The 16,419-nt window shown below is 39.8% G+C and overlaps 1 protein-coding gene across 1 annotated transcript in view; it reads right to left on the bottom strand.

The window, feature by feature from the left end:
- The window catches only part of foxk1 (forkhead box K1), a 133,754-nt gene that overhangs the window by 68,491 nt on the left and 48,844 nt on the right, over positions 1–16,419 (bottom strand). Inside the window, exon 2 of the mRNA XM_060840825.1 lies at positions 15,753–15,947. Within this exon, the coding sequence (XP_060696808.1) occupies positions 15,753–15,947 (195 nt within the window). The remainder of the gene's footprint in view (positions 1–15,752; positions 15,948–16,419) is intronic.

Raw genomic sequence — 16,419 nt, 5'->3', positions numbered from 1 at the left:
TCAAGCAATTAAACAGTTTAAAGGAGGTGGTTAATTTGATACATTTAATTGAGCAAACTCAAACTAACTTTAAATTATCCAAATAGCCTTTCCAAATTCTCTCAAGCCACATAAGGAGATATTAGGACCAAACAAACAAAACTTGGGCAAAAATAAGTATTTGTAAAGAATGAGAAGTAGACAGGTGGAGTGGCTGCAGGGGGGAAAAAAAAAGTCAGAGCTTAGGGTTTCAATGAACACACTACAGGGTATTTCAATGTCAAACTGGAGGGAAGCTTCACCCAAGGGTTAAACTGTTATAAGAAAACTCTACACTGCTTTGATTATTCCTTTCAACATCAACAACCAGCTTTTCGAACAACTGGAAAAATGTTTTAAGAAACTGCTTTCTAACTCATCTACTACTGGGTTGTACAAACTAAGGTGAAAGAAGAAAAGAACACAATTTATTATAAACAAACAATTGGAGCCTCAAGGAAATACTCCTGCACAAAAAATAAACCTTATTCCATGTAATTTGGAGAACAAAGCAATCATGCAACTGTATTATTTTGATTAGATTCAGGTCAATATAAGTACACTGACAGTGGTTAAAAGATATAATGGAAAATTATCCTTTTCTTAAAGTGGCAAACTGGAAAATTTGCAGTCTGAATTTCCAATATGGACAAAACATTACGGAGATCTGCTGATTTTGAGCTGCACTACGAGGTCAAAAGGGTATTGTTATTTGTTTTTGGTGCGTGTGTTTTATGTAGTCTCTCAGCCCCGAAGGGGGATGGGCAAAGGGCACTGCAAAAGGAACTTGAATGTGTTTATTAACTAAAGCAGGATAACCAATAGTGAAGCAGCAATCAAAGCATAAACCATATAAGGGAAAATTACGCAGGAGGCACTGCAAGGGGAAGATAAAGCACCGAATGCGTTTGTTGCTTCAACCACTCAGAGGGTGTAAATGAAGAGACCATACAAAGCTGAATGGCACAATTTGTTTACACCGTGTGTATCAATCTGTAAAACTAAAATAACATTCCAAACAAAAGCATGGGTTTTAATATCCTGTCTAAATAAAACTTCAATGATATTCAAAAGTAAATCCTGAATAGAACAGCAGATTTGGCACTATTGTAAATAGTTCATTTCCAAAAGACAAATATTATTTTCTCAATGCGTCAATTTAGCAATATATTTGAATTTCAGAAACAATGTGGAAAAGCACATCTGTTGTGGAGAGCAACCACCCATATACCAAAATAACCTCAGCTGCACACAGAAAGCCACCAGCCTCACATATACCAAAATCTGCTCAGCAAAATGTACCATAAGCCACCAGCCTCAAGAAAAAGAGGCAAACCTAGAAAGACACAAACAGCTCGTCATACTTTGAGTTCTAAATATTTAGCTTTCAAACCCATTATATGTTTTCTTTTTGCAATTGCAATACAACAGTGAACTTTTTAAAAATTGTGAAAAGCACAGAAATTACTTTCAGAAACTAAAATCAGAAACAACTTAACAGATCCTTTTTTCTCAAAATTCTGACCCATTGGCATATAACTTCAGTCTCAGCCTCAAACACTGCAAATCCCTCCAGCCTGGCATTCCATTAATGCCAAACTGTGGCACAGCTACTTTAATTATACAATCAGTAATTGGGGTTTTTAACTGTTCTAACCTCTGGAATTCACTCCCCAAATCTCTCAGCCTCTCCCTCTTCCGTTAGACACTTCTTAAAACCTAGCCATTGACCAAGGCTTTGGGCGCCTGATTGAATACCTTGTCTATTTTGTTCTGACGACCATGCCTCTGAAGTGCTTTGGAATGTTATACTACATAAAAGGGGCTATATAAACACACATTGTGGTTGCTGATTTTAAGGGTAAAACTGTGTTCCTGTAATTGATCAAGGACAGCTGCTTTCCCTTTCACTTGAATTGCAGATAACCCATAGGCAAAATGTCACTGTATTCGAAATGTTAACTTGGTTTCTCACTCCACACGTACTGGCAGATCTGATTTTCTTCAACATTTTCTATTTTTGTTTCAGATTTTCAGTATCCGCAGTTGTTCTAATGTACCCCACAGCAGGAGACATTCATTTTTCACTTTTGCAGGGATCTTCTGTTGTGGTTCTGTTCGCCGAGCTGGGAATTTGTGTTGCAGACGTTTCGTCCCCTGTCTGGGTGACATCCTCAGTGCTTGGGAGCCTCCTGTAAAGCGCTTCTGTGATCTTTCCTCTGGCAATAACAGAGGATCTTCTGTTCATACATCCCCTGCAACATGCAGGCCAGAATATCACTGCCCTGGCAATTTATGGTAGTAACCTTAGTTCCCTTTGAGTGTGTTTAATCGGAAAGTTTACAATGCAAAATGTTCAATGTCAATGTATGATTATGACACTTTCCTCATTCCTGAAGAAGGGCTTATGCCCGAAACGTCGAATTTCCTGTTCCTTGGATGCTGCCTGACCTGCTGCGCTTTTCCAGCAACACATTTTCAGCTATGACTATTTCTAGCAGGGATATGATATTGAAAATAATTCCACCGAATTTTGTAGATGCTAAATACCTTTAAAGATTCATTGGGTTTACAAAGCAACTATTCCGTGTTTGATTCTGAACAAGCCTACATTGCAAATCTTAAGCAAAGTTTTATTTTGAACTGAATTTTCACTGAAAATGTTAATTTTCTGGTTTGTGTTGCAGCTCGAAGGGCTGATGAACTGCACACTTAAGCAATAAGTCCATCTTCTTTAGCTATCGTATCAACTGTGAAGTTCTTTAGATTTAGTTGTTGTTTCGTTCTGAATTCCACGTGATTCAGAAAATAAGTGTGTATGCACTGTCTCATGGAAATTTGACTTATCGATATGGACAGTATTTTAGCTTTCCTTATAAACTTACATCAACTTGTGTCTATTGTCTTTAACATCATCAAACATTCTAAAGCACTTACAATACCATTACAAAACAAAATTTTACACCAAACCACCTAAGCAGATATCAGGTCAGATGACCAAAAGCTTAGTCAAAGAGGTAGGCTTTAACAAATGTTGCAAGAAGAGAAACAAGTGGCAGGGAATGAATTCTAAAGCATAAAGCCCAAGAAACTGAAGAAAAATGAAAAAAGGTGCTGCTCAAGAGGTCAGAATTAGATGAATGCAGATATATCAGAGGGTTGAGAGGCTAGAAGAGATTATGGTGACAGCAGGGGAGGCATGACTACAGGGTGATTCAGAAACAATGAGGAGAATAATTAAGGCATTTCAGCAGTGTTTTCAATGAGCTCATATTTATACTGTACAATATGGCAGACCAACCAGAAATGCATTGGAATAATTAAGAGAAGAAATTAGAAAAGTATGAATTAGCTGAGATGGGATGAAGTCAGGTACAGAGAAGGATGGAGCTGGTAGCTACAGAACAGAGTTTGGCACCGGGACTGAAATCAATGGCTTCCCATCTCAGTATTTAATTTAGATTAGATTTAGATAAGATTAGATTAGACTTACAGTGTGGAAACAGGCCCTTCGGCCCAACAAGTCCACACCGACCCGCCGAAGCGCAACCCACCCATACCCCTACATTTACCCCTTACCTAACACTACGGGCAATTTAGCATGGCCAATTCACCTGACCCGCACATCTTTGGACTGTGGGAGGAAACCGGAGCACCCGGAGGAAACCCACGCAAACACGGGGAGAACGTGCAAACTCCACACAGTCTGTCGCCTGAGTCGGGAATTGAACCCGGGTCTCAGGCGCTGTGAGGCAGCAGTGCTAACCACTGTGCCACCGTGCCGCCCAATTCTTCTAATTTCTTCTAATTCAGTCCAGAATTTGGACAAGCAGTCAAATGGTAAGGAGGGTGTAGTCTGCACAGATGTGAAAATTAAGAATGTTGCCAAGGGTCACCAAGCATAAGCAAAACGGAGGGGGCCAATGACAGATGCATCCTTGATCAATTCCAGAGTTAACTGTGCAGGAGTCAGAATAGAAACTTTTGCAAGTTATACTCCAGCCACAAAAAATCTAAATAAGGGAAATTACTTGTTTCTTTAGGAAGTCAGAAAAAGAAAGAAAATGAGATGGTGGGCTATATCTTTTTCATTACCTGAAGACTGGTTCTGATTTGTTTAAATGTATTGTCAGAACTGTTAGGATAAGACAAAATTTCAGCTTGCTAATTTTAAGCAGGTTTGAAGATATGACTTCAGGATTTCCTCCAGTTTCTGTAACAACTTGTTTTGTTTCTATGAGTAGGTTCAACAGATGAAGAAAAATGTTAAATTATTTACCTTGCGCATAATCTCCACAGTTATCCCAAGTTCAAGGGATAAGTTTCCACTCTGACTGCAACTGACAGTTAGAGGAAAATGTGCCAGCTTTGAAATTTGTTCCCTTGCCACCAGTTCTACTGATTAAACGGGGAACAACGATGAGAAACATGTAACTAGTTGGAAAACATAGAACATTAAAAAATACAGCGCATTACAGGCCCTTTGGCCCTCGATGTTACGCCGATCCAAGCCCACCTAACCTACACTAGCCCACTATCCTCCATATGCCTCTCCAATGCCCGCTTAAATGCCCATAAAAAGGGGGAGTCCACCACTGCTACTGGCAGGGCATTCCATGAACTCACTACTCACTGAGTAAAGAATCTACCCCTAACATCTGTCCTATACCTACCACCCCTTAATTTAAAGCTATGCCCCCTCGTAATAGCTGACTCCATATGTGGAAAAAGGTTCTCATGGTCAACCCTATCTAAACCCCTAATCATCTTGTACACCTCTATCAACTCACCCCTAAACCTTCTTTTCTCCAATGAAAACAGCCCCAAGTGCCTCAGCCTTTCCTCATACGATCTTCCTACCATGCCAGGCAACATCCTAGTAAACCTCTTCTGCACCTGTTCCAGTGCCTCCACATCCTTCCTATAGTATGGCGACCAAACAAGCACACAATACTCCAGATGCGGCCGCACCAGAGTCTTATACAACTGCAACATGACCTCAGGACTCCGGAACGCAATTCCTCTACCAATAAAGCCCAGTACACCATATGCCTTCTTCACAGCACTATTTACCTGGGTGGCAACTTTCAGCGATCTGTGTACATGGACACCAAGATCCCTCTGCTCATCCATACTACCAAGTATCCGACCAGTAGCCCAGTACCCCATCTTCTTATTACTCTTACCAAAGTGAATCACTTCACATTTACCTATATTGAACTCCATTTGCCACCTTTCTGCCCAGCTCTGCAGCTTATCTACATCCCGCTGTAACCTGCCACATCCTTCCTCAATGTCAGCAACTCCACCAACTTTCGTATCATCCGCAAACTTGCTCACCCAACTTTCTAGCCCCTCCCCCAAGTCATTTTTAAAAATGACAAACAGCAATGGTCCCAAAACAGATCCTTGCGGAACACCGCTAGTAACAGCACTCCAAGATGAACCTTTACCATCAACTACTACCCTCTGTCTTCTTCCAGCCAGCCAATTCCTAATCCAAACTTCTAACGCACCCTCAATGCCATACCTCTGTATTTTTTTTACAGTAGCCTACCATGGGGAACCTTATCAAACGCCTTACTAAAATCCATACACACCACATCTACCGCTTTACCCTCGTCCACCTCCTTAGTCACCTTCTCAAAGAATTCAATAAGGTTTGTGAACCTAGGCCTAACTCTCTTGTGAAGTTCACAAAAACTACCCGAGTCTATCTGCTGACCAAGTTATACATGAAAGTGTTGCTTATTTTTTGTGATATGCTGGCTTTTTTTTAAAAAAAGCAAGTTTTAGTGCTTCATTCTTCAGAATACAATGTCTGCACCTCGTGTGACAAGGAACAGTGTCCCAGAATGTCATTATTTGAGACTTTGGGGCATTGGAAGTCTGTTAATATGCCAATGTTATACAAAAAACATACAAAAAATAACAAATACTAAATGCAATATTGGTATTGGAATATTTCACCCCTTAAGTCCACCAGGTTGGACCAGCCATACATGCCAGTTATTTCTTCAAAAGAGGAAGAGGAGCTGTGGTATGCTTATTGCAATAGGTTCTTGCTCCTGGTTTTAAAAAAATGTTTTAAAAGTTTGCATTCATACTTTTATTTCAGGTAAGCACAGGATCAGGCTGATGGCTTTTCCTTTTGGTTAATCTGACGACATGACCTTTAGTTTCACAACAGATTAAAAACAGTCATTTGCATTAGGTGCTGTTCCTTCAACACTCAACTCACTCCGGCCAACAAACAAAGCACCTCAGCTCACAGGAAACTATAGATTAAGGATTGTATCACTGGCTTGTTCATTAACAAACTCAAGAAACTGCACTTACATTGACCAAACAAGTTTATAAAAGGTATTCAAATGAATTGTTGGCATTGTCATAACCCTGTTAGTTTTATTAGTGTCAAAGCATAACAAAAACTATTTCACTGTATTGCAGGCTTTCAAATATAATATTGTGAAAAGGAACTAGGGTTGTCACTACAAATGGACAAAAAACTAGTTCAACAGTACATGCCAACTTCCAAACAGCCTTGCTTTTATGCCACTGTGCCAAATGTGACCATTCAAATCAGCATATGTTGAGGTGACATCAGAAGATCAGGTAGTCTAAGAATCCAGTCTTTCTTGACTAGCAAGGTATCAAAGATTCAGAATAACTTAGCCAAAAACATCACAGGATGGTTCACCCTCAAAATGGCTCCCTTTAACAACAAGTCATTGACCATGTCTGCTGCATATATGCTGCAGAAATGCTTAACCTTTGAAAATAAATGCTGGTTATTTATGTTTATCCAATGAGGTTTCACCATACTTAATCACATTGCTATTAATGATATATACAGTAATCTTCCATATAGATACAAAGTATAATAGACCTTGAAAAATGCAATTGGCAAAAAGAAAGTTTGTTCAAGTTATTACATTAACAGCTACCTGAGAACACAAGAATTTGGATAACTAGAATATTTTCTATTCAACCTGTTCAAAGATATTTTTACACATCTCTGGAGCAGGTGAGACTTGAACCCAGATCTCCTGGCTCAGAGGTAGCAATACTACCACTGTACCAGCAACATAAAGCAATAAGGACAGTCCTTTTGCAGCCTATGATAATATTCAATCTTTGAAGTGGATTCTTGTCTTTGAGTCAAATCCAAATATGTCATTGCAGGAAAACTGGGAAGAAATTTGGAATACAATAATTTAAGGAGACTTGATGACAAAATGCTGCAGGTGGGTTAGTTTGGGAATGGAGGTGATGACAACGATCTTCACAGAATCTGAGATTTGTCACCATGCAGGAGGCCATTCTGACCTTCATGTCTGCAATGGCTCGTCAAATACGCACCATTACCCAGTGCTAATCTACTGCCTTTACCCCATATCTTTGCACATTATTTGTACCCAAGTGATCATCCAATGCCTCAACTGAATCTGCATGCAAATTTCCAGGCAGTGCATCCCATACCCTAACTACACACTGTGCGAAAAGCTTTTCCTCACTATACTCTTGCTTGTTTTGCTTATCACTTTAAATCTATGCCCTATGCAACAATTACAGATTGGAACATGAGTAGGCTATTGGGACCCTCAGGCCTGCTCGGTCATTCAATAGGATCGTGTCTGATCCGACACTCCTCACGTCCACTTTCCTGCCTTTTTCCCATAACCCTTGATTCCCCTACTGATCAAAAATCTATCTCAGCCCTCACAAATGGCAAGCAGTATTCAATCCTCAGAAATAATTCCTCATCTGTCTTAAATTGGTGCCCCTTTATTCTGAGACAATGCTCTCTCACCCTGGGCTATCCCACGAGGAGAAACATCCTCTCAGCATTTATCCTTTCAAGTCCCTTAAGAATGAGATATGTTTTGATGAGATGATCGCTTACACTTCTGAACTCCAGTGGGTAGTGCCAAGCTGTTTAGCCTTTGCTCTAGGACAATCTGACAATACCAGGGATCACCCTCGTAAACCTTCTCTGAACTGACTCTAATGAAATTATATCTTTCCTTAAATGAGGGACCAAAACTACTCTCAGAATCCCAGATGTGGTCTCCCCAAAATTTTGTAAGGATCCACCTAAGACTTCCTGATCTCAGAGTCTAACTGACTTGAAATAAGAGCCAACATTCCATTAGCCTTACTGATTAGCTGCTGCAGTGGTTCATGCACAGTACCTCAAAGCTCCTTAGAGAAAAATTGCAGAAAGCTGCAACACTATTTAAATAATACTCCATGCCCACCATAACACTTTTAATCTTTCCTTTCCCTCTCTACTTGCCAGAGTTAAGAATGTTCCTTCTGCACAGAAAGCTCATCTTCTGTCAAACTCCAGCAAAAACCCATGCCTTTCAATCACAAAAACGGTCTTAAATTACTCTTCTTTGTAGGTTGCTTTCAGGTCAGTGGAATATCCATCAGTGGAAATGATTCAGTAAATATATTCTGTGCCACAGACCAGGACAAAGCAGCAGACTTTGTTAGGAAGTGGAATGCAATGTTAGGAAAACGAAAATTCATTATGAAAATGAAAGGCACAAATATTAGAGTGTGAAGGCTCACTCGTTTAGAATTACATGTTGATAAATAAATAGATGCAATCATTTTCCCTTCTATATAGGGCTCACTGGGACAAATTGGCAAAGCCAGTGCATAATTTTATTTTATATCTAATGCTTAAATGTTGAAATTAATAGACAGCAGCAAACTCATTTCTTGCAAAAAGAACACAAGGAGTATCAAAGAATAGAATCAAAAATCAGCAGCTCAATTCTAATGGCTGGCAACAATGATCAGGCAGGGTGCTGTACCAAGCTCCCAACCATTACAAAATCCTACACCTTTTAAAAACCCAAAGGCCACAGCATCAACTTCCATTTCATAACGCAAACACAACATCCATTGAATACCATTTATCTTCACATATCCTGACTGAAGTCAGTCATTCTCAAGAAAATTAAAGATTAAACACCTGCTGTTAAATAATTATATAACTTGAAAAAAAATCTCATTTAGCCTGATGAAGGTCCATACTCTCACTATTACACAAAAATTATTAATGATATTTTTCTTAATTACTTGCAATGTTTCACACAATATATGGGACAGAAACAGGCCAGTCCCGTCCAGAAACTGAACTGGAACAGCCATATAAATATGTAACTGAAACAGCAGAGCAGAGGCGAGGAATCCTGTGGCAAGTAACTACCATTGACTCCCAGAGTCCACCCATCATCTACAAGGCATAATTCAGCAGAGTGATGAAATACTCTACACTTTCCTGGATGAGTACAGTTCTAACAACACTCAGAAAGCTTGATACCAAACAGGAACCCTTGAAGCCTCCTTGATTGACACCTCGCCCACTAACTTGAGTATCATGCTCAATAGCATGGTTTTGTGAAATTGTGTGCGCATAGGCAGTCATCAGGGTAAAGCTTTGATTTTAATTTTGAGATTTTAATCAAATTATACAAATATGTAATAGCATGTGCTTTTCTTTTGTTTACCCAAGAATGAGACTTCAGTCAGGACATGTGAAGGCAAATAATATGATCAACAATTGCAGTAATTTGCCAAGGCTCCTTAAACAGCATGCTCCAAACCCACAACCTCTACAACTGAGAAGGATATGTAACACATTCTGGTTTGGCCGACATCATCCACATCCTGTGAAATCATAGATAAAAATGCACAGTTGTGTTTTGTTAAGTAGCAAGCACACTGGAACCATGATGTTGCATCGCTCTTACTTCATTCAAATGAATTTAACCATTATCTGAGCCCTTGATCAGTTGTTACTGTGTGACACAATCTGACCAAGTATTAGATTGTAATATATCAATAGATGATTATTTAAAATAAAAATCTTTAAATGAGAGTGGGGCAAAATAAATCATTTAAAATTACATTACCATTTATCAATATCATAACTAATAGAATTGGGCTGTTAAATTCTTTCCCTAGTAATTAAAAATAAAATCAAAAAATGGAAAATGCTGACTTCTCCATAGCACAGAGGCTGGCACCTCTGATCTAAGCACTATGACCTTGCTTAAGCACAAGGGCATCAAAAGCATTTGCACAGTTTCAGGTCTTCAAAGAATATACTTAGTCTTGTGACTGTGCTTGTATCGTAAACTGGCACTGCATAAATTTTTTTGCCTCTTGGAAAACATTGCAATATTTCCTGAAGAACTTAAGTTAGTCCTTTTCATCTAATGGCATTTCAGAGGCTTCTCATATCCCTGTCAGAATAAAAATTATGTTAAACTTGTACAGGACACACACTCTTCTGGTCTAGAATACTATAAAAAGGATATAGCATCACTGGTGAAAGTGCACAAAAAGCTTGCAAAAACACTACAACAGAGTCGTTAAAAAGTATCAAGAAAGATTGAACAGGTTGGAGTTTATTTCTTCAGAAAATTACTTGCCATTGTTACAAATTATGAAAGGGGCCAGGCACAGTAGTATTAGAGAATCAAAACCCCAAACCATAAATAAATGATAGTTACTCATAAACCTAACAAAGAAATAAAGAAAAGTCTCTTTATTCAGAGTCAAACCAGTTACCACAGGAAGTGGGTGAGGCAAATAGCTTAGATACTGTTGAAAGGAAACCAGAGAACACATGAAAAAGGAAACAGAGATAGGCTGAAACTCTAAAGGTGAGGTTTTTGGAATTAGAGACAACCCTCGCAAAATATAAATAACACCACAAATCAAGCTAAATGGCTCGTTTCTTATGTTGTATATTATATTATTGAATACCTCACTTGCATATGTACAGAAAACTATGCCTCCTTAAACATGTATTACGAGCCCAAAATATTAAGGGAAACCCACGTCAGATGAAGGTCTAAACAAAGAAAACCAGTACACGCAGAGGCTACTACTGCAAACTAGAGCAGACAAGCTACAACATACTGGTAACTGATATCACTTAACAACCATAGCAATTTTCATAACATGTGACAACTTGATCTTAAATAAAGCAACATAGCTATTTACCATAGGAGGGCAATATTTCACTTTACAATTTCAAAGCCTTCGTAAAATTACGCCATTTAACATTTACGCCATTTAGTGTGTATACTTCAATGCCAGAAGTATAAGGAATAAGGTAGGTGAACTTGCAGCGTGGGTTGGTACCTGGGACTTCGATGTTGTGGCCATTACAGAGACGTGGGTAGAACAGGGACAAGAATGGCTGTTGCACGTTCCAGGGTTCAAATGTTTTAGTAGGATCAGACATGGGGGTAAAAAAGGGGGAGGCGTGGCATTACTTGTCAAAGACAGTATCACAGCAGTGGAATGGACGATGGAAGAGGACTTGCCATCTGAGGTAGTTTGGGCTGAGGTTAGAAATAGGAAAGGTGAGGTCACCCTGTTAGGTGTTTTCTACAGGCCTCCTAATAGTCCTAGAGAAGTAGAGGATAATATTGCGAGGATGATTCAGGAAAAGAGTGAAGGTAGCAGGGTGGTTGTTATGGGGGACTTTAACTTCCCAGATATTGACTGGGAGAGCTATAGCTCGAGTTCATTAGATGGGTCGGTGTTTGTCCAATGTGTGCAGGAGGGTTTCCTGACACAATATGTCGACAGGCCAACAAGAGGGGAGGCTATATTGGATTTGGTTCTAGGTAATGAACCAGGCCAGGTGTTAGACTTGGAGGTAGGTGAGCACTTCGGGGACAGTGACCACAACTCGGTGACTTTTACTTTAGTGATGGAGAGGGATAATCGTGTGCCGCAGGGCAAGAGCTATAGCTGGGGGCAGGGAAATTATGATGCAGTGAGGCATGACTTAGGATGTGTGGATTGGAAAAACAGGCTTCAAGGGAAGAACACTAATGAGATGTGGGGAGTGTTCAAGGAGCAGCTACTGCGTGTCCTCGATAGGTATGTACCAGTCAGGCATGGTGTAAAGGGCCTTGTGAGGCAGCCGTGGTTTAGTAAGGAATTGGAGTCCCTTGTGAAAGGGAAGAAGGCGGCATATGTAAAGATGAGGCGTGAAGGTTCAGTAGGGGCGATTGAGTGTTATAAGGTAGCCAGGAAGGAGCTAAAGAGGGAGCTAAGAGAAGCGAGAAGGGGACATGAAAAGTCTTTAGCTGGTAGGATTAGGGAAAACCCAAAGGCTTTCTATAGGTATGTCAAGAATAAAAGGATGACTAGGGTAGGTATCGGTCCAGTCAAGGATAGTAGTGGGAAGTTGTGTGTGGAGGCGGAGGAGATTGGAGAGACATTAAATCAGTACTTTTCCTCAGTATTCACTCAGGAACAGGACACTGTTGCTGATGTGAATATGGAATCACAAATAATTAGAATGGATGCCCTGGAAATATGCAGGGAAGAGGTTTTGGGAATATTGGAAAGGATGAATATAGATAAGTCTCCTGGGCCTGATGGCATTTACCCCAGGATCCTATGGGAAGCTAGGGAGGAGATAGCAGAGCCATTGGCCTGGATTTTTATGTCGTCGTTGTCAACAGGAATAGTACCAGAGGACTGGAGGATAGCGAATGTGGTCCCATTGTTCAAGAAAGGGAGTAGGGATAGCCCTAGCAACTATAGGCCAGTGAGTCTGACTTCAGTGGTGGGCAAAGTCTTAGAGAGAATGGTAAGGGATAAGATTTATGAACATCTGGGTAGGAATAACGTGATCAGGGATAGCCAGCATGGTTTTGTGAAGGGCAGGTCGTGCCTCACAAACCTTATTGAGTTCTTTGAGAAGGTGACCAAGGAAGTGGATGAGGGTAAAGCAGTAGATGTTGTGTATATGGATTTTAGTAAGGCGTTCGATAAGGTTCCCCATGGTAGGCTAATGCTAAAACTTCGGAGGTATGGCATTGAGGATACATTAGAGGTTTGGATTAGGAATTGGCTGGCTGGAAGGAGACAGAGGGTAGTAGTTGATGGATTATGTTCATCTTGGAGCGCAGTTACTAGCGGTGTACCACAAGGATCTGTTTTGGGACCATTGCTTTTTGTTATCTTTATAAATGATCTAGAGGAAGGACTTGAAAGCTGGGTAAGCAAGTTTGCGGATGACACAAAAGTCGGTGGAGTTGTGGATAGTGAGGAAGGAAGTGGTAGGTTACAGCGGGATATAGATAAGTTGCAGAGCTGGGCGGAAATGTGGCAAATGGAATTCAATGTAGCTAAGTGCGAAGTCGTTCACTTTGGTAGGAATAACAAGATGATGGATTACTGGGCTAATGGTAGGCTACTTGGTAGTGTGGATGAGCAGAGGGATCTTGGTGTCCATGTACACAGATCTCTGAAAGTTGCCACCCAGGTAAATAGTGCTGTGAGGAAGGCATATGGTGTACTGGGCTTTATTGGCAGAGGAATTGAGTTCCGGAGTCCTGAGGTCATGTTGCAGTTGTATAAGACTCTGGTGCGGCCTCATCTGGAGTATTGTGTGCAGTTTTGGTCGCCATACTATAGGAAGGATGTGGAAGCTTTAGAACGAGTGCAGAGGAGGTTTACCAGGATGTTGCCTGGAATGGTAGGAAAATCTTATGAGGAAAGGCTGAGGCATTTGGGGCTGTTCTCATTGGAGAAGAGAAGGTTTAGGGGAGATCTGATAGAAGTGTATAAGATGATTAGGGGTTTAGATAGGGTAGATACTAAGAACCTTTTCCTGCTAATGGAGTCAGGTGTTACTAGGGGACATAGCTTTAAATTAAGGGGTGGTAGGTATAGGACAGATGTTAGGGGTAGATTCTTCACACAGCGGGTTGTGAGTTCATGGAATGCCCTGCCCGTATCAGTGGTGAACTCTCCTTCTTTATGGTCATTTAAGCGGGCATTGGATAGGCATTTGGAAGTTATTGGGCTAGTATAGGTTAGGTAGGATTCGGTCGGCGCAACATCGAGGGCCGAAGGGCCTGTACTGCGCTGTATCCTTCTATGTTCTATGTTCTAAAACAACCTCTGATGAATCCCATTTAACACTGGATCATAAAATTGGGCCTTAATCAGGAATGAGGGGAAGACGGGTACAAACACTACTAATCAGCATTTAACATGCTTGAATCTTATGTGATTATTAGGAATTTTTAGGTTCTACAAATTTTAGCATTTGTAAAAACGAACATTCTTGTACTCTAACCCAATTTGATCAAAAAGTCCAACAATATAGTTAGTATAACTGAAGTTACTTTGTACAAAACTCTTAATTTTTTGATGAAACTTGGGCCAAAATTATACTTCTCCAAGTTGCTGAACTACTCCCATCACTCTATCCAAGTCAATGCGTGCTCAACATCTGACCAGATAGATCTGGGTATGGTACTCACTGCACAGTTTAAAAATGTGTGTCAGCTTATTCAGATTAACACCCTTTTGCAAATCTTACCTGATCAATGGCATTGACTATGGAATCACTGCTTCCACAGTCAATGCCAGCACTTTCACCATTTCTTTACAGTCAATAGTTAATAGCAAGATACACCCATAGCTCTAACAATAAAATTTACCAACACTGAAATTACTGCAAGTTTGGAGATCATGGAAGATCTTTCAAGAAAGTCTTTCAAGATTGCATGCTTCAATTATTTTATACTCACTCAAGCCTCACAGCATGCCTCCCGTCGCTCTATCCACTTTAACGAGCTAACAAATCTCTTTCCACCTCAGCCACCTATTTAAAAAAGCTTCTTTTATGTCCACTGCGCCTTTTGCACTTCAATTAGCTTTTTAAAAGTTGATCAAATCAAATTTGTCCAATCTTGTAACCTATACCTACAAAAACATATGTAAGCTATTTCTGCCTGAGATTCTCATCATTATAGGAGAACATGTAACTCACAAAAGGTTCCTGGTTAATTTTAACAGGGTCTGTATTCAACACTCTGTTCTATTCTCAAGTACAATTTGCTGCACCTGCCTCATTCTGTTGCAACCATCTTAAAAATAAAATTTCAAAAATTATGTCAACCCATTTTAATTCCATTTTTTTCTCATGTTCTTGGTGTCTACTTTTACTTCAAATTATTTTTAATCCATTTCAAATCAACATTCATTATGTTGGCTGTTTATTTTATAGTCCTTACTCTCACTGTGATAATATCCTTTTGAGGAAAGAAATCCTCACAACTCAACCCAAAACTCCAACACCACTGGGGAGAAAAAATGTCCCCAAGAATCAACCTTTGAAGCTTGTCCGCACCCAACCTACACATTGTGCAGAGTGGTACCAAAGTTATCGTCTTCACTGAGCTAATGAAAAAGGTGGGTATGCAAGTTAATCCTTACTCATAATAGGAAAGGGTTTCAGTCATACAACAAGTAGCATGACAAAATAATCATCTCTACAGCTTTTCCAAAAACGCTTGCTTAAAATTAACCAAACCATATAGTTCATTCCATTAATAATGTTCTCAAGTTTATGTTGTTTTATAAGAATTAGACAGAATAAGAATCTCTAACTTTAATAGAGAACCAACATACACAGTTACCCCATCAATGTTCTGCCACAGAAGATACTAACAGAATTTTGTAACTCCAATTCTGGTACGGTTACATGACCTTCTCAGAGTAGACTAGGCCATTCTGAAAATTAGACCTTCTGAAAATCAGATCACAGGCATCGCCTTAATACCCCAATAGCAAATCTCTTCCATGCTGTAAGACTAGCAACTGGAACACACTGTGGCACACTGTCATTGAAGTCAACACAAATAAAATCTTCAGCGTTTGGCTCCTACCTGATAGTACCAGTGGGTGAGGGGATAGGACTGACCAGCTCAATATTAGGATCAGGAATGTTAATTTTGAGTGGTGAGATCTGTGGGCGGAGTGGGTGGATGGGAGATGGTGGCTGCTCCTCCTTCACCTCCTGCTTACTGTAAAGCGATGTAAAAGTAATCTTTATCACAGTGCTGGGAAAACGAAACATGCATCTGAAAGGAAAAAGAGAAAAAGGGTTAGCAAGGGATGAGGGGAACAAATAGATAATAAACTATCTGGATAGGATATTAAACTAAGTTATTTAGCTACAAGATCAAGGTTAATATATATCTGTCTACAAAGCAATTCACTGAACTAAGACACAAAGGGGTAATTTACCAAACTTTAAATAATACCCATCAAAAGTCAAGCATGCTGCTATTTTCTTAATTTAGTGTGGTCCTCATTGCACAACTAGCAAAACCATTGCACTTTCAACTTCCCAGGATCTACTAAAACATGTCATCTAAATGCTCCATCCATATCCATTACATCCATTTGCATTTTCACTATACTTGCACAATTCTGCTGACATATCCCATAGATAAATCTTCCTCCCTTCCTCCATGACTAATTCATGAAGTATTTTTGGTATTTTCTATTTCAGATTTTCAGTAATTGCTCTTTTTGCTTTTATACTTGTGC

This window comes from Hemiscyllium ocellatum, chromosome 20 (assembly GCF_020745735.1).
Source record: "Hemiscyllium ocellatum isolate sHemOce1 chromosome 20, sHemOce1.pat.X.cur, whole genome shotgun sequence".
NCBI classification, from domain to species: Eukaryota; Metazoa; Chordata; class Chondrichthyes; order Orectolobiformes; family Hemiscylliidae; genus Hemiscyllium; species Hemiscyllium ocellatum.
The sequence above is the reverse complement of the archived record's forward strand: the minus strand, read 5'-3'. Positions and strand labels throughout refer to the sequence as shown.